Source organism: Bubalus kerabau, chromosome 8 (assembly GCF_029407905.1).
Source record: "Bubalus kerabau isolate K-KA32 ecotype Philippines breed swamp buffalo chromosome 8, PCC_UOA_SB_1v2, whole genome shotgun sequence".
Taxonomy (NCBI): domain Eukaryota; kingdom Metazoa; phylum Chordata; class Mammalia; order Artiodactyla; family Bovidae; genus Bubalus; species Bubalus kerabau.
In genome coordinates, this window is record NC_073631.1 from 35,293,466 (window position 1) to 35,312,342 (window position 18,877).

Here is an 18,877-nt window from a genome sequence, read left to right on the forward strand (position 1 = left end):
AATGCTGCTGCTGCTAAGTCGCTTCAGTCGTGTCCGACTCTGTGCGACCCCATAGATGGCAGCCCATGAGGCTCTGCCATCCCTGGGATTCTCCAGGCAAGAACACTGGAGTGGGTTGCCATCTCCTTCTCCAATGCATGAAAGTGAAAAGTGAAAGTGAAGTCGCTCAGTCGTGTCTGACTTGTAGTGACCCCATGGACTGCAGCCCACCAGGCTCCTCCATCCATGGGATTTTCCAGGCAAGAGTACTGGAGTGGGGTGCCATTGCCTTCTCCTCCTTCTCCAATGCATGAAAGTAAAAAGTGAAAGTGAAGTCACTCAGTTGTGTCCGACTCTTAGCAACTCCATGGACTGCAGCCTACCAGGCTCCTCCGTCCATGGGATTTTCCAGGCAAGAGTACTGGAGTGGGTTGCCATTGCCTTCTCCTATTTTGAAGCTAGCTCATCAATAGTCATTAACTGAATGGACACTGTGCAGACATGCTCTGCTATGGTTCCACCATCCTCAAGCAGACTGACTTCCTTACTTTATTGAAATACAAAGCTTTCTGGAAATTTCCTTATTCTATACTTAAAGTCCAATAGCATACACTTATTTGTTGAAATTTAACTGATTATTTGAGGAATTCTACTGAGAATTTTAAAACTCCTTCTGTGATATCTGAAGCTACCCAGATGTCCAAACCATGAAGCAAGCAGATGATGAATAGAAAAATCAATTTCTAATCTTTCACTCAGTTAAATAAATGAATACATCTATCAGATCAGATCAGATCAGATCAGTCGCACAGTTGTGTCCGACTCTTTGCGACCCCATGAATCGCAGCATGCCAGGAATACATCTATACATCTACATATCTTAATTAAAGAAATGCTTACCTGGAAGGGAGAAATTTCCTCCAGTATTAACAAATCTGTCAGTCATTTCTCCAAATACTATCATCATGAAGGGCAGACCTGATCCATGAGTTATGGCCATGATAGTGCCAAAAGACATAAATAATTTATCCTGCCAATCAGAGTATCGAAACTAAAAAAAAAAAAAGAAAAGAGAAGAATACTTAGCTTGTATAACAGAATTTCTCTTTTTTCACAATGTATGTTCTTTGGAATTTTCTTTAAGGTCAGTACTTTTGTAACCGTTCCAAATAAATGTATTAGGGAAGAAAGAGAATTTCAATTCAAATCATTGACAGAGTAATTTTGAGATTCTATTTATTTTGTATCTGTGTGGAAAAATCCTAATTCCATTGAATCAGTGTTTTATTTGGATAAGTAATGGCAATATAATCAGAAGGGACTAAGATTTAGTTTCACTAAGAAATACTGTTTGATCTTCCAGAGCTCCTGAGGTAGTGAATTAGAAACAGCTAGGGGTTGATGTCATTTACATACACACACATAATACATCCTTTAAAAAGACATTCAGAATATTTCAGAGGGAGAATTATAAAGGGCGGAAAGGGAACAGATATTCTGGGTTTTGAGGATAAGGCCCCTTTAAGAGGCTTAAGTTAGCTTTTGGAAGACAGATCAATAGTGAAGGGCAAGAAACTTAAGGAGTGCCTGGGTGTGTGCTTTAGGGAAGTCTTGCTTATGGAGATGATACTCATTGTAGAATCTTGAAGGACAAGGGGGAATTAGCGAAGAAGAACTGGGGAGTGCAGAGAAAGTGGGGGAAGTGGGGGCTTAGAACAGCAGGGTGACTGGAAACTACATGAGTCCTCAGGGAACTCCACGTGGTGGAATTTCTAAGCACACAGTGCAGAGCATGGAGGACGATATTAGAGAGAGGTCTAAAAGGCCTGGTGGCCATACCAACTATCTTGGATTTAGTACCATCTATAGAGGGCTTCCCTGGTGGCTCAGCTGGTAAAGAATCTGCCTGAAATGTGGGAGACCCAGGTTCGATCCCTGGGTTGGGAACATCCCCTGGAGAAGGGTAAGGCTACCCACTCCAGTATTCTGGCCTGGAGAATTCCATGGACTGAATAGCCCATGGTGTCACAAAGAGTCAGACACGACTGAGCAACTTCCACTTATCACTTATAGAGGGGAGTGGTTATACCAGTAAAGTGCACAACACCCAAGAACTAACCAGCCAATCAGTGTCATAACACTCTAAAACCCTTTGTCCTTCACCACCTTTTTTAGTTCTCTCCAAATTCCCACTTTTTCTCCCTATTTCTGATTGACTGAAACTATGCCTCTCTCTCTGTTCTTCTTTCATTCTCTGCCTTCCAGACTACATCTCCCGTCTCTTAGTTTTCCATTTCTATACTCTCCCCTCTGTCCCTCACATCTCTCTCATCTTTTAAACCCTTATCTCTGCCCATTTCCCCACCCCACTCCCTTTGGGGGACAAAGAAGGAACAATTATCAAGAGAATGGGTGATGAGTCAGGCTGGCAGATGGTCCTTGAGAGTGGAGGCTGAGTCAGAGGGAGTCACTATGCAGGGCACCTTGAGGTTAAAGCATAAAGTTGGCGGGCACACTGCTCTCAGGGATTTCCAGAAGTTTGGTCTGGGAGACCAAATTCCATCATTAAATACAGAGGGCAAGCAAGAGTGTTGAGAGAGACAAAGGGTGGGAAGCCAGGTGGAACTTGGAATGAAACAAGGCGGGCAGGTAAAGTCCAGAGCAGGTGGGAAGGGCCCCTAAAATTACCACAAAAGGGACCAGTGTCCCCAGAGTTCACCTTAGTGGCCGGAGGGGAAGGGAGATAGAGCACTTGAGTTTCTGGGCCACAGCTCAAGCACAGGAGCAAGTTGACATGCAGTGTTATCTTCACCAAACATTTACGTGAAACTGCTGCTGCTGCTGCTGCTGCTGCTAAGTCGCTTCAGTCGTGTCCAGCTCTGTGTGACCCCATAGACGGCAGCCCACCTGGCTCCTCTGTCCCTGGGATTCTCCAGGCAAGAATACTGGAGTGGGTTGCCATTTCCTTCTCCACGTGAAACTGAGGAAAGTTTTAAATGCTTTTCATAGTACATTTGAAACTCATGTAATGTAATATATTCACTGCACCTCAATTAAAAAGTTTCTCATATTAATGAAACAAAATTTTATTGTCTCCAAGCTTCAGTGAAAATTCCAGGAATTTCACAGTAATATCCTAAGTAACCTAGATCTGTTTTCAGTGATTTTTCAACAAAAGAAGGCCTTTCTGTGTTCTGCTGTGTTTAGTCACTCAGTCGTATCCGACTCTTTGCGACCCTATGGACTGTAGCCAGCCAGGCTCCTCTGTCCCTGGGATTCTCCAGGCAAGAATACTGGAGTGGGTTACTCCATGCCCTACTCCATGGGATCTTCCCAAGCCAGGGATCGAACCCAGATCTCCCACTTTGCAGGTAGATTCTTTATCATCTGAGCCATAAGAGAAGCCCAAATGCCTTTCTAACTCCTATTAAAATGCAGTTTTATCCTGAACCTCAATCAGAACAGCAGCAAAAAGATTACATTTATATTTAAGGTTAAACTTGCAAATTCAAAGGAAAATTTCAGTTTCTACTTTAAGTTTTGTGACATTTTGTTTTCTGTAAGAGGCAGATTTAAAACCTTTGCATTAAAGCCAGATTTAGTTTTATAAACAATTTATTCTCTAAAGTACTGAATTGAAAAGATGTTACCCTTACTGAGATTTTTAAACACAAAAGTCACAAGCATAAGGGAGAAGAGAATGAAACTTAATAAGTTGGAGATTTCAGATTACATGCTTTTTTTTTTTTACCAACTTCTTTGCTATCAAATAATGGCTGTCATAGTTTGAAATATATCCTATTCACCAAAAGTGGGCAAACATTTTCTTGAGTCCCCTCTCTAAGACATATTACAAATGAAAAACAGATTTGACTTTTTCCAAAAATATGTTGGCTTGCCCTGGACCAGTGGGAAACCACTGAGAATTATCATAAACATATCTGAATCTGTAATAGTAGCTTCATATTTAATCAGTTTTCCTGGCGGCCAATGTGAACATAGATTTCTTAAGCATTTACAATTTTCTGTAGTTAACAATCTCCTTATACGCAAGTTTATTTTAAGGTAAATTTGTGTGTGTGTGTGTATGTGAGAAACAAGTGCAGAGATGTATTTTTCTGAAATTAATTGGTTTGTATGGTGCTTCAAACACCAGTCCTAACTTCAGTTTCCCTGTACACCAGTTAGCTCTGCTCTCCCAGCCAGCCTATCCCTACCTGTTTTATCTTCCACCTTGAGAATGTGGGCCATTAAATACAATGAGCCAATCCAGGACATCTATCGCTGCCTGCAGACAATCTTAAAGCACTTCTCACTACAGATCCAAGACATCAAACTTAAATGAAGGCAGAACTGATTCAAACTTAATATTTCACAGCTTACCAATGTTAATGGTCCAATCAAATTTACTTTCTTCATTTTTTCCTTAGCTTGGCTGCTGTAAAAAATATATATATATATAACCGAATTTAAAAACTCTTACAAAATATTTCACAGTCAACTGAATATAAATTTAAGTAGTTGCCATATTTGAATATTATATTTTCAAATGTAAAAGAGTGATATCCACAAACTGTCAAAATTATCCAGTTTAACACACGGTGTAAGGCAATGACCAAGCGCAAAGGTAACTGTCCAAGGCACTATAGGAATCTCTGGATACCCGGGGAATGGTCATGTGCCTTGCAGCACGCATGCACAGAAGGAAGATGACCATGTCAACAATGTCTGCAAGATCAGCTAATGCTTCATGTGCTAAAAAGGTACATATTGATCTAAAATTAGTAAAGGCCACTCTTCTGAATGATTATAGGGAGTGCCGTCAGGAAATCCTGTAGGCTCTATATTCAAAATACATCTAGAGTTCACTCACTCTTCGCCACTTTCATAACTATCCTAACACGCCGCAGAACTCCTGCCTTGTTTTTCCACTTCCGCTTATGCCCACTTCAGTCTATCCGCAACACGATACTCAGAGTCATCATTTAAAAACACAAGTCACATGCTTGCTAAAGAGGAGGAAGAGGCAAGGGAGGGATTGGGAGTTTGGGATTAGCAGATGCCAGCTATTACATATAAGATGGATGAACAACAAGGTCCTCCTGAAGAGCACAGGGAACTATATTCAACATCCTGTAATAAATCATAATGGAAAAGAACATGAAAAAGAATGTGTGTGCAAATATATACATATATATATGAATAGCTGATCATTTTGCTGTATATCAGAAATTAACACAACACTGGAAATCAATTATACTTCAATAAATATAAAAAAACTCTCAGGTCATATTATGCTGCTACTCTGCTCAAAGGCTTACAAGTGGCTTCCACTTTTCTCAGAGTAAAAGCCAGATCCTTACACTGGCCTCTCGGGCCCCACATGATATTCTCTGTCGCCTCTCTGAGCACGGTGCCCACTCCCACTCCTGCCAGCTCTGCTCCAGTCACCCAGGTCTCTCTGCTGCCGCTGTCCTGTGAACACTCCAGACACGTCCCCCCACAGGATCTGCATTACCTCTGCCGTGAGGGGTACATATATGCCACACAGCTCTCATTCTTTTTTTCAAGTTCTTGCTTAAAATATTGCCTTCTCAATATGACCTACCTTAACTACCCTATTTAAAATTGCTTTTTTGCACTCCTGATTTCTTTAGCCTTAATTAACATGTTCCCATAGCCTTCATTACCTGCTAACAATTGTTTGAAGGACTAAGTGCCCCTGGGAAAAGAGTTTATGGATGCTTCTTTTTCACAAATGATCACATATTTGCATAGATCTAACTTTATATTACTTAAAGCCCAAGAGTGCCCCTGGTTTCCTGGTCTGGGATATCTGATTCCCTTTGGTGATAATTTGTCTCAGAAGCACAGGCTATTAATTTGGTTTTAGGTTGGAAATGCTGTTGCTTCTTCAGCCTTGGGTATGAAATGAAACATAATCTGGTTCTCCCCTTAGGCAGGAAGATGGAATTTGATGTAATATTTTTCTTTTATGTATCTTGGGCTTTAATTCCATGGCATATAAAGACTACTTGCAAGATTTTAGCAACTACTATTCAGCATATGTATTGTTTACATCTATTCTCAATAATAAATAAATGCTAACTGTAGGAGAGCAGACTTTTTTTTACCTAAATGCATTTATTTAAATTTCCAGGTAAAGTTTTATTCACAGGACTTGATCCCAAATTATCTGGAACATTTTCTGAAATCAAAGGACTGACATCTGCAATGAAATATGTTCACAAGAATGGGACAGGCGAAACTGCGTGATCGCAACAACCAAGGAACTCAGTTTTCCCTGGACCGCTGAAGTGAGCTGAACTTCCTTTAGCATACAAGTTTTGGTCCATTTTTTATAAAAGTGTGTCTCATTACACTTAAGTTCATAATCTTAACTTTTTCTTAGTCTTTTGTACTCTTTGAACTGTCTTCTTCCCAACACAAGGCTGTGAGCCCCGGTTCTGAGAACTTCTTGGGTTCTGCTCTGTCACCGCATCTTTTGCAGGGGTAACCCCTCTGTACACTCACCAGTGTTTAGCCCGTGCAACACAGAAATAGACTTCTTGGAGAAAATGCCACCTATTTATAGATTCACAGTCAATTCCAGCCTAAATTGCCAGTGAATGAAAACCACATTTTTCTAGAAGAAAAAATACCATCGGTTTTCCAATTTTATAGGGCAAATTAGATATTCTGTGAATGAATACCATGGTACGTAGAATAAATAAAGCAAGATCATTGTATGAAGAAATTAACAGACTAAAATAATGCCCCAGTTTAACCACCAGATAGGCATGTTCTCTGTTAACTAATCAGGCCACTTAGAGCTTGAGGACCCACTACAGAACCTGATAAGTTTGTCCCTCAGGGCGATCCCTGGATGACACAGGTCAATTGGTTCTGGGTGGCTTGGCATGAACTCAGAGACCACAACAGCCTCATAAATTTTGAGGCTGAAGGCAAAAATGATGCACTGTCCTCAAAGTGAAAGAGGGACAAAGACAGCATACCACTTACTGATTACTTCTGCCCCTACTAAGGTGGAGAAGTGAGAGTGACAAGGGCCCTTGGGGCCAAAGAGCCAGCACAGGGAGAAAGACAGGCAAGCAGAGAAAGGCAGAGGTTTCCCCCTTGTATTTGAGCAACAATTTCTTTGGAAGCGCAGGTAACCCGCCCCAGGCTGCTCAAGGTTCCCCTCCCCACCTCACCCCTCACCCCCCAGAGGGGAGAAAGAGGGAACCAGAGAGCTGAGAGGAAGGTGGGTAAAATGAGGAGGAAGAGGAAAAATGAGTGGAGGAAGGAGCTGCCTGCTTCATTCAGATCAGATTAGATCAGATCAGTCGCTTAGTCGTGTCCGACTCTTTGCGACCCCATGAATCACAGCACGCCAGGCCTCCCTGTCCATCACCAACTCCCGGAGTTCACCCAGACTCACGTCCATCGAGTCAGTGATGCCATCCAGCCATCTCATCCTCTGTCGTCCCCTCCTCCTCCTGCCCCCAATCCCTCCCAGCATCAGAGTCTTTTCCAATGAGTCAACTCTTCGCATGAGGTGGCCAAAGTACTGGAGTTTCAGCTTGAGCATCATTCCTTCCAAAGAAATCCCAGGGCTGATCTCCTTCAGAATGGACTGGTTGGATCTCCTTGCAGTCCAAGGGACTCTCAAGAGTCTTCTCCAACACCACAGTTCAAAAGCATCAATTCTTTGGCGCTCAGCCTTCTTCACAGTCCAACTCTCGCATCCATACATGACCACAGGAAAAACCATAGCCTTGAGTAGATGAACCTTTGTTGGCAAAGTAATGTCTCTGCTTTTGAATATGCTATCTAGGTTGGTCATAACTTTCCTTCCAAGGAGTAAGCGTCTTTTAATTTCATGGCTGCAGTCACCATCTGCAGTGATTTTGGAGCCCAGAAAAATAAAGTCTGACACTGTTTCCACTGTTTCCCCATCTATTTCCCATGAAGTGATGGGACCAGATGCCATGATCTTCGTTTTCTGAATGTTGAGCTTTAAGCCAACTTTTTCACTCTCCTCTTTCACTTTCATCAAGAGGCTTTTTAGTTCCTCTTCACTTTCTGCCATAAGGGTGGTGTCATCTGCATATCTGAGGTTATTGATATTTCTCCCGGCAATCTTGATTCCAGCTTGTGTTTCTTCCAGTCCAGCGTTTCTCATGATGTACTCTGCATAGAAGTTAAATAAACAGGGTGACAATATACAGCCTTGACGAACTCCTTTTCCTATTTGGAACCAGTCTATTGTGCCATGTCCAGTTCTAACTGTTGCTTCCTGACCTGCATACAAATTTCTCAAGAGGCAGATCAGGTGGTCTGGTATTCCCATCTCTTGAAGAATTTTCCACAGTTTATTGTGATCCACACAGTCAAAGGCTTTGGCATAGTCAATAAAACAGAAATAGATGTTTTTCTGGAACTCTCTTGCTTTTTCGATGATCCAGCTGATGTTGGCAATTTGATCTCTGGTTCCTCTGCCTTTTCTAAAACCAGCTTGAACACCTGGAAGTTCATGGTTCACGTATTGCTGAAGCCTGGCTTGGAGAATTTTGAGCACTATTTTACTAGCGTGTGAGATGAGTGCAATTGTGCGGTAGTTTGAGCATTCTTTGGCATTGCCTTTCTTTGGGATTGGAATGAAAACGGACCTTTTCCAGTCCTGTGGCCACTGCTGAGTTTTCCAAATTTGCTGGCATATTGAGTGCAGCACTTTCACAGCATCATCGTTCAGGATTTGAAATAGCTCAACTGGAATGCCATCACCTCCACTAGCTTTGTTCGTAGTGATGCTTTCTAAGGCCCACTTGACTTCACATTCCAGGATGTCTGGCTCTAGGTGAGTGATCACACCATTGTGATTATCTGGGTCATGAAGATCTTTTTTGTACAGTTCTTCTGTGTATTCTTGCCACCTCATCTTAATATCTTCTGCTTCAAGCACAACCATCAACAGCAGATGTCTGATGCTCTTTAAGCCCGAAGATCAGACGATGCTTATGAGAGATTTCTGGAAAAGTCGTGAGCTCCATAATGCAAGGAATGTTACACCACACATGCTCATGGAAGGGCCCTGCACAAAGGGAAGGGGGCGCCTTCAAACCCATGCTGTCTTTCCTGGTGGTGTTTATTGGCTAAGTCGTGTCTGACTCTTTGCCACCAGAGGACTGTAGCCCACCAGGCTCTTCCGTCCATGGGGATTCTCCAGGGAAGAATACAGGAGTGGCTTGCCTTGCCCTTCTCAAGGGGATCTTCCCAACGCAGGGATCCCCGCGTCTCTGAGGGATTCTTTACCATGAGCCACCAGGAAAGCCAGCCTGTCGCAAAAGAAACCTCAGTGACATTCCTTGGGTAAAGTCAGAACCACAGAAAAGACTCTAAGGAAACTCCAAAACAAAGGCCAAAGGCATCATCCACTCAACTTCTTTGCTCGGCTCCATGTGGCTCTGCTGACTCGTGTGTAACGAGAAAAGCAGAAAAGCGGTGGCCGAGGGTGATGTACCTGCTGACGCCCAGTTCAAATTCGTCCTCCCTGGTCTCAGTGATCCGGAATGTTGCGATCCTTCCCACCTCTGGATCCATCTCCGCCTGGGGAGAAACCAGTCTCAGGTCCATGGGCACCAGCCCCAGCTTGGGGAGGTCGCTCAGCCTCCTCACAACACCCCCCTCCTCACCCCGCCGGGGTTCGGGGCCAGCAGACTGGTCGCCGGGACCCGGGAGGACGGCGCGGATGCCACGCTGCCCGCCGCCCGGAGCCCACCTTCCCGAGCTTCCCTCACCCGGGACTGCGCCTGTCTCTGGCCGAGCCGCTGGGCGCCGGGGCTGCGGGGCCTGGGACTTTGCTCGCCCCCGCCCCCGCCCCTCCCCGAGAGTGTCGGGCCCCAGCGACGCCTCCTGAAGCCGCCGGGGCCACGGCCCGGGCAGAGGAGGCGCTCCAGCCGCCAGGCTCGCTCCGCACACCCCGCGGGGAAGGGTGCCCGGAGCGCCGCCCTCCGCTGCCGCCCACCCGCGGCGAGCCGCCAGCCCCGGGCCAGCTGCGGCCGATAAGCCCCGCGACCAGCCTGGTGCCGCTGGGTGTTCCGAAAGCCTCGCCTGGCGGGCCACTCGAGCCCTCCAGAGTGACTGTCACACTCCTTCCGTGCAGTTTTCTTTTTGAAGCCTTGCGGGGGACAGTTTGTATATGCTCACCAATGATGGGGCAGCTGAGGGACACGAGAGACCCCTAGGCTCGCCTCCCGCTGCTTCTGCATGCCCAGGTCTGCTCCCCGGGGGGCACCGAAACCACCCGTCTCTAGGGATGCTGAGGACAGGGCAGGGCCGCCCAAAAACATCGCATTAAGCTCTTCGCAGGACAATGCAGTCGGTGCCTCCTCAACACTTAGAGGCACAGAACTTGAGGGCTGGAGGGCTCTTTAGAAATCGCCAAATTCAACTGCTTCTTGTCCACTCCCTTTCCGATAGGAGGCTGAAGCCCAGAGAGGTCCAGTCTCGCCTGTGGCTGCGTCCTCAGGACCAGGGTCCAGTCTCCAGTGTCCTCTCCTGGCATCCTGCTCTGATCCTGCACTTCTCCCTGTGCTCAGGTGTCTCTACACCTCGCGCTCTAGGTGTAGGATTCACACGGGAATCCTCTGTGTGATTTTCTCATCCCTTTTCATGAACCGCCACGCTCCTTCCTAAAGGGAAAATCTAAAACAGGGAGCAGCATGTTATCACAGCTTTGAAGCCAGTGGGATCCAAACTCAGAGCTTCCTATCTTACTAGTTACGTCACCTTGGACACTCTCGCTTCTCTAAGCCTCAGTTTCCTCACATGGTAACATAAGGATAAAACATCCCCCTTACTAGGTCACTGTGAGGAATAAATGAACTAAGAAGGTAGAAGGAGCTGGTACTGAGCCTGAAACAGAATACACTCCATAAACGTGGCTTCCCTTCTTCCCAACCAGGTAGCAGGGTTACCTGCTGGGCCTTGCTCCTGCTGTCTTGTTAACACAGAAGTCATCCCGTGGCTTTCTCGGGTTCCCAGAGAAAATTAACGAAGAGCATCCTACAAGAGGAGGTGATGTTGGCAGACCTTGGAATCTCACCTGTTCACTTACTGTTTGGCCTTAGGCAATTTACTTAATTCTTGATTTTATAGAAACCGTAAAATTGAGGTGTTATTAGGATTAGACATAATGTGTGTAAAGTCCTTGGCATATAAGAGGTACCTAGTATTAATACTTACAAGATCAGAAGAGGCTGATGAGGAGAGACTGGGATAAGAGCCAGGAGCTCTAGCACTCACTCTAAAATATGCCACTTATCTCTACCCCGCTCTGCCTATCACCTTGAGCTAGACAGAACCTGACTTGAAGAGATGACTTAGAGTTGATTGGAACTGTGGCGTGTTCTAGAATTATTAGAAATGAATTTATTTACAGGTTTTCCTAAAATGTTTTTTCTTCTTAGCCTGAAAGTGAAAGTGAACTCGCTCAGTTGTGTCCAACTCTTTGCGACCCCGTGGACGGTAGCCCGCCAGGCTCCTCTGTTCATGGACTTAGCCCATCTACCACAATCAGGAGGATTCTCTTCTTTGATCAACCAGAATTCCTCTTCTTCACAAGTCTAACAGGTGGTCAGATCACTATTTTAAAAATACTCTACAATTAAAGCAACTGAAATTGTTGAGCTGAAAGAAAGCTTGGTGGTGACAGGAGAACGTTATAAAGCTCAGTAGCCTGTAAGGAGATGGTAGCCTCTTCAGTTTCTGTAAAAGACATCTTGGGGGAGTGAAAAGGTAGACACGTGAGAAAGTAGGAAGCTTCTGAACCAAAAAAAAAAAAAAAAAAAAAACCAAAAACCAACACACAGGAACATGACATTTTCCCGTCAGAGTCAGTTCATAAAGTTGTCCCTATAAAAAGTGTTCATCGTATGTTGCTTGTGGCTGGGGCCTGTGTGTGGGGAGAGAAGCCACGCCCTCATGACTGTATTCATGTATTTGCCTGTGTTACAGCCGATTCCAAGTGCTACTTTTACATTTATCTAATAACAGTAAAACAAGCTTACCTGGCTCATCCATCCAGTCGTTAAAAAACAGTATTTAAGCCACTGTGATAAACTGGAGAATTTATCATAGAGCCATGACATTCAGGCTATAAGAAATCTCAACTTTCTTTTATTGGTAGGATATTGAGATAATCCTGCTTTGTTCTCATTGATGTAGAGTTAATATCCTTCCCTCCATCTTACTTTTTCTACATGTTCCATTAGTTCTTTCTTTTTTAACCTTAATTATTGCTTTTTAAAATTATTTTTATTATTTGGTTCTTTTGATTTAATAAGTGCATATTTCATTTTATATTTAACAGTTAACTGTTTCCTAGAGATTATGACCTATCTTTGACTAAACAGTGGTATTTTTTTCCTCTTCCAGGTCAATGCAAGGACTTTAAAATTCTCAAACCTCATTTATCCACCTCTTACACACTACTACTGTCATGTACTTTAATTTTTTTCTATCTTTTATGACCCTTGTGAGAAATTATTTTATAGTCATTATCATTTAGATTTATCTATACATGTATTATCCTGTTCTTTCTCTTTATTTCTTCCTACATCTCAGAGCCACTATCTTGGATTATTTTCCTTTTACTTAAAGAACGCTTCCTTTAGCCAGTGATAACTTTTCTCAACTTGTTTTTTTTCCTGAAAAGTTATTTCACGTTTATTTAGGAAAATTATTCAGAGATTTGCCTTTGTTGTTCAGTTGCTAAGCCATGTTGGACTCTCTGTGACCCCATGGACTGCAGCTTGCCAGGCTTCCCTGTCCTTTACTATCTCCTGGAGTTTGCTCAAACTTATGTCCATTGAGTCAGTGATGCCATCCAACCCTCTCATCCTCTGTCGCCCCCTTCTCTTCCTGCCTTCAATCTTTCCCAGCATTGGGGTCTTTCCCAGTGAGTCAGCTCTCTGCATCAGAGATTTGCCTTACTGGATATCAATACTTTTATTGTGAAATGATAGTGATTAAGGCAATACATTTTGGACAGAGATAAACAAAATTAAAGTGAAACAGAATACAGATCTTACAACTGACAGAGCCAGAATTCCAATCCTGCCTGTATTCTTAGCCACCACTTTAACTGGTGCAGGGCAGTGGGGATGGAGAAGATGGGTCAAATGTAGTGGATGGTTAAAACATCTTATTCCTCCAATTCATTGATCTTAGCATATTTTAACTGTTCCTATTTTGGTGTGCTGTCTTCCACTCATCTTGCAGACATCTACAACCCCTTGCCTTCTCTCTTTATCAGGTTTCTTAGTAAAACCACAACTCTGGCTAATTTAAATTATCCAACTACTGCAAGCTTCCACCATGCAACAGAGCACGGCTAAAGAAAGACACAAAACCATTTGACTTGTCCCACCATGAAACTAAGTGACCCTGTACTATATATTTAATGTATTTACTATGCTTATTACTTATTGTCCATTCTGAGGGATGCAAGATTCATAAGAACAAAGTTTTTGCTGTCTTATCCACTGGTGTATTCCAGCCTTTGCTGTCCAATAGCAACTGTCTCCTTATTCACTCTTCCACTGTGTGAGACCATTACTTCATGCTTCCTTTTCCCTCAAATACTTTTCAGTCATTTTGCATCTTCACATTCTGCTCAAGTACTATGCTTCTTATTTCACTGATAAAAGTCACAGTGTTTGGAAGGGAACTGCCACCATCTCCCGCCGTGACACCTGCCCACCGCCCAGCATCTGCACCCAGCACCCCGCCTTCCCTGAATGAACCAGCTTCTCCAATGAACCACCCGTGCCCTTATCTGCAACCAGTCCTTTCATCTGTACTTTGATGCTGTGGCTCCCAGCCCCTCGGGAATGAGCTCTTTAGCAGACATGATTCCTTCTCTCTCCTGCCTTGTCAACTTCTCTGTCCCTGCTGGACCACCCCTGTTTCTTCATCTTAAAAAACACTCTCTTGACTCCGCTTTTCTTACTAACTGCCACTCCTTCTCTTTGCAGCTAAGCTACTAAGAGTTCCATCACTTTCTCCATTTCCTGTTCTCCTGTCCTCCCTGAAACACACTCATCAGGAGTTTGACCTGTCACACTACCAAAACTGCCCTGGTTAAGTCACTGATAACCTCTACTGTGCTACCTCCAAAGGTCAAATTTTTGTCCTTATCTGACTTAACAAATTCAAGCAGCTGACAGATTTATCTTTCTCTCTTCCTTGATACATTTTCCTCACTTGAATTCTAGGACACCACATATTTCTTGGATTTTATTCGGCTTTACTGGTCACTCTCTCAGTGTCTTTCAGCTTGTGCCTCTTCTCTCTGCCTCTCAGCTGACACTGGAGTGCTCCAAGGCTGACGGTGAATCTTCTCTGCCTAGTCTCACTCCCTCTGTAATCTCAGCTGGTCTCATGGCTTTAAATACTATCTATACCCAACAATGTCTTTTTTTTTTTTTTTCCTAATTTAGACTTCCTTCCTGAATTCCTGGCTTATATATACAACTGCATCTTTGATCTCTCTATTTGGATGTTTAACATGCCCAACCTTGACTCTTGACCTTTCCCCTAAACTGGCCTCTCCAACAGGTGTCTCTCCTTCTCAGTTGACAGCTCCACCATCCAGATGACCAGCAAAAATACTGAGTCCTCCTGCATTCTTCTCTTTCTTCCCCACCTCATACTCCATGAGAAGATTTTATAGGTTCTGGCTTCAAAAGATATGCTCAGTCATGTCCGACTCTTTGGGACCCCTTGGATTATTGGTCCTGTTAGGCTTCTCTGTCCATGGGATTCTCCAGGCAAGAATACTGGAGTGGGTTGCATTTCCCCCTCCAGGGGATCATCCTGACTCAGAGATTGAACCCAGGTCTCCTCGTCTCTTGCATTGGTTGGCGGGTACTTTATCACTGCGCCACCTGGGTCTGACTATCTGTCTCTCCCCAGTTCTACCAGCATTGTGCAAGCTGCTCTCATCTCTCACCTGAATGACTGCAGTAGCTTCTTCAGTCTCCTCTGCTCCTGTCTTTGCCTCTTCTCCTGCCTTTGTTCATTCTCAAAGCAGAAGCCAGAGTGATTCATCTGAAAAGTGGGTCTGATCACGTGACGCCTCAAATCCTAATTCCCCAGAGGCCCCAGTCCACTGGGAGCCTTGGCCTGCAGTGGCTGGCCCTCTCTGCAATGTTTCTGACCTCATTTTCTGCCTCTCTCCCTCCCTCATTCCTTGCAGCCACACTGGCTTCTTGGATGCTCCTCAAACAAGACAGAATTACACCTCAGGGTGTCTGTGCTAGTTGTTCCCTCTGCCCTGAAGTCTCTTCCCCCAAATATTCACACGGCTAAAACCTTGACCTCCTACAAGTCTCCTCTCCATTCCCGTCTTGTCGATGAGACCACTCCTGACCTGCTTGAAAACCGCATCTCTTCCTCCCAGGACTCCCAGTTCCCCTTTACTCTACTTCAGTTTTTCTCTCCACATCATTCCCCACCACCTAGCATACTATACAATTTATGAAATGTCTATGCTTGCTGTTTATTGTCACCTCAGTAATACATCAGACCCAAAGAAAAAAAGGTATTTTTCTCTGCTTTATTCAATGAGGTGGCCAACATTTGCTACCCACACTTACTAAGTACCAGACCTTGTGCAAGGATTTGAGGACATAAAGAAAAACAGGTCTCAGCTCCTGCCTCAAAACGGACTGAGAATATATCAATACAAAAATCAGATCTCTATAGTGTTTTATAAAATTATGAAGCCATCACACACAGGTATCACCTCATTCAAATCTCAAAAGAAGAAGCGCGCTCAAGGTAAACAAGTGAGGTGGTATTATTCTCAGTTTAACAGTGAGGAAATCGCAATTCCTAAAAAGTGAATGGAATCAGGACTCCCTGGGGAAGACTTGTGCCAGCAGAGTCACGCCTCTCTCTCTATCTGTCCCCACAGCACTTGAAGGTCACTCAATGTGTACTGAATAGATCCCTAGCTTTAAGCTGTAGCATAAAAGATTTACATGTAAAAAAGAATGTCTTATAACTAAGAGCCAAGGGAAGAACAAACTCCATCTACCAAAGTATTTTAAAATACTTAATATTTTGTATATTTTATATATTCTCTGACTTTTCATCTCTGAAGATAGACTGTTAGATGCTTTCTTCAACTGTTATATTGCATGTCACCACACTTCACTGGTAGCTCAGCTGTTAAACAGCCTGCCTGCAATGCAGCAGACCCCGGTTCGATTCCTGGGTCAGGAAGATCCCCTGGAGAAGGGATAGGCTACCCACTCCAGTATTCTTGCCTGGAGAATTCCATGGTCTAGAGCCTGGAAGGCTACAGTCCATGGGGTCACAAAGAGTCGGACACAATTGAGCGACTAACAGTTTCGCACTTCACTACATTCTGTTTCCAAATTTCCTGCCGCCAATACCCCTGCTTAAATCTTGCATCCTCCTCTCCAAGTTGAAAGATCATAATTTCTCTTATCTTCACTGCTTTCAAACCATGTTCAATCTTACAATTTTTTCCCAAAATTCTTTTCAAAAACCTTATCTATCTGCTTGAAAAACAAAAATTCCTCTCCACCTCTGACCTCTTATCTCCTAAAAAGCCTTCCCTTTTGGTCTCACTTTTCTTTTTCTCATTATAAAATTCATCTAACTTGGCTCCAGCACTTTGGAAGGCATTTGTAAGATGTTAAGAACGAGGGTAATGCTGATTTCCAATGTAACTGGCTTTAACGGATATTTCCAATGATCTCTTCCTTGCCCACTGTGTGTTCAATCGTGTCCAACTCTTTGGGACCCATGAACTGTAGCCTGCCAGGCTCCTTTCGCTGTGGAATTATCCAGGCGAAATAATACTGGAGTGTATTGTCCTTTCCTACTCCAGGGGATCTTCCCAACCTAGAGATCTAACCCACATCTCTTGTGTATCCTACACTGGGAGGTGGATTCTTTACCACTGATGCCACCTCGGAAGACTGAACTCTTCCGTACACCCTCTTAAACCAGGGTAGTCTTGCAAAGATATGACAGAAGTTAAAATTAAAGCAGTTGGGAAGAAGCGTCATTATTAATCACCGATGTCATATCAATCCTCCAGGATAGAGTAATGGCACACTGAGAATGCCAAGGTCACATTGCCTCGTGGAATTCTGTGCCCTGTGAGGATTATGGTAACAGTTGGGTAGACAGGAATTGGTGTGGGGTGCCAAGGTTGGAGAGTGAATGAATAAGCCCCAGGAGAAGGCAATGGCACCCCACTCCAGTACTCTTGCCTGGAAAATCCCATGGACGGAGGAGCCTGGTAGGCTGCAGTCCTTGGGGTTGCGAAGAGTCAGACACGACTGAGCGACTTCACTTTCACTCTTCACTTTCATGCATTGGAGAAGGAAATGGCAACCCACTCCAGTGTTCTTGCCTGGAGAATCCCAGGGACAGGGGAGCCTGGTGGGCTGCTGTCTATGGGGTCGCACAGAGTCAGATACAACTGAAGCGACTTAGCAGCAGCAGCAGCAGGGTCACTATGCTTTGGGTCATTAATGTTGACTCTTAAGTTTATTCTAAAACTGCACATTTTCAAAAAATTGTACTTTACTGCATAACAGATTAATAATATTTGCTCATATCATACTAAAATACCTATGGGTAACATAACAAAGAAGAACAATAACATTATGTTTGCATTTGATGTTAGTTCTCAGTTACTCACAGCACTATTTCCTAGCCCTAAAACTGTGGCATCTTAAGGGTTCTTCAGTCATGTTAGAGAGAGTTGTAAGATGTTCAGAAATCTACCGAAGCAAAATAATTTGGGTTTGCAATCATCTGTGCAATATTTTTGGAACTCTACTAATATTAGGTAGAATCTACAACTCTCTTTGTCTCACGCCTTTGCTACTCTTTTAAAACTTTTAATTTTGAGATGCTTATTGATTCATATATGGTTGTAAGACAAATACAGAGACTCACTGTACTTTGCTTAGTTTTCCCAATGGTTACATACTTTATTTATGAATGTAAATTGATAAGGGATATTGGTCTGTTGAGTGATATTTCACTGAAACTTGGACATCTGAGGTGTTCTGTTGTGAGATTCCAGACCTCACTGAAACCTTTTGTTCTCCTTGATTTGAGGACAGTGCCCCACCAGAGAGAGGGTGTCACTCTTGACTTGGTTTCCATGGACATTGAGGTGGGAGGGGCTCCTTGTTACTGCGGAGCAGAGGCAGCGGGGCTGACTCCCCGCTAGGCCTCCACTGATCCCTTCCTGGCTTGGCAGAGAGGGAGTGTGTTGTTACAGCTCTCCACGTGGTCGCTACTGACACCGCAATGGGGAGGTAGCCTCGTTACTGTCAACACGAAAGTCCTGAGCCTCCACGAGGCCACCTCTTCTCAAATCCTCATCGCTGCTGATAGGGATGAAAAGCCAGCTCCCTGCTGGCAGGCAGTGAAGCTGGGGCGCACTTGTACAGCCTCGTGAGGGTGGAAGTCGAGGCTTGCCACTCAGCCTTTCCAGGCATGGGTCTGTAGCATACCATCGTTTATCCTATGCTGTCTGGCTAGAGTAGAGGCTGCCATCTACACATTTTATGTTTTGCTGGGCTGCCCCTTTCCTGGTCCTTTGGCTAGAGAGAGCTGGCTTTTGTTGGGGCTTTTTTTGTCTGTACACACTGGCATTTCTGGGTTTTCATCTTCTTCAGCTTCAAGCTGACATATATAAGGCAAGAATAAAGCAAAACAAGACAAAAACATCAGACAAAAAAAAAAAAGAAATAAAAGATACCGAAATTGGAAGGAAGAGGTAAAATTATCATAGCATACAGATGATACGATGCTCTATATAGAAAACTCTAAAGAC

General features: G+C 44.0%; 1 protein-coding gene across 2 annotated transcripts in view; it reads right to left on the reverse strand.

The window, feature by feature from the left end:
- The window catches only part of LOC129659029 (phosphatidylcholine translocator ABCB4-like), a 31,698-nt gene that overhangs the window by 11,111 nt on the left and 1,710 nt on the right, over positions 1-18,877 (reverse strand). For both annotated transcript variants that reach the window (XM_055590027.1, XM_055590028.1), the window contains exons 2-3: positions 4,363-4,417; positions 880-1,030 (exon numbers count right to left, since the gene is read on the reverse strand). In XM_055590027.1, the coding sequence (XP_055446002.1) occupies positions 880-1,030; positions 4,363-4,398 (187 nt within the window). In that variant the 5' untranslated portion in view covers positions 4,399-4,417. The remainder of the gene's footprint in view (positions 1-879; positions 1,031-4,362; positions 4,418-18,877) is intronic.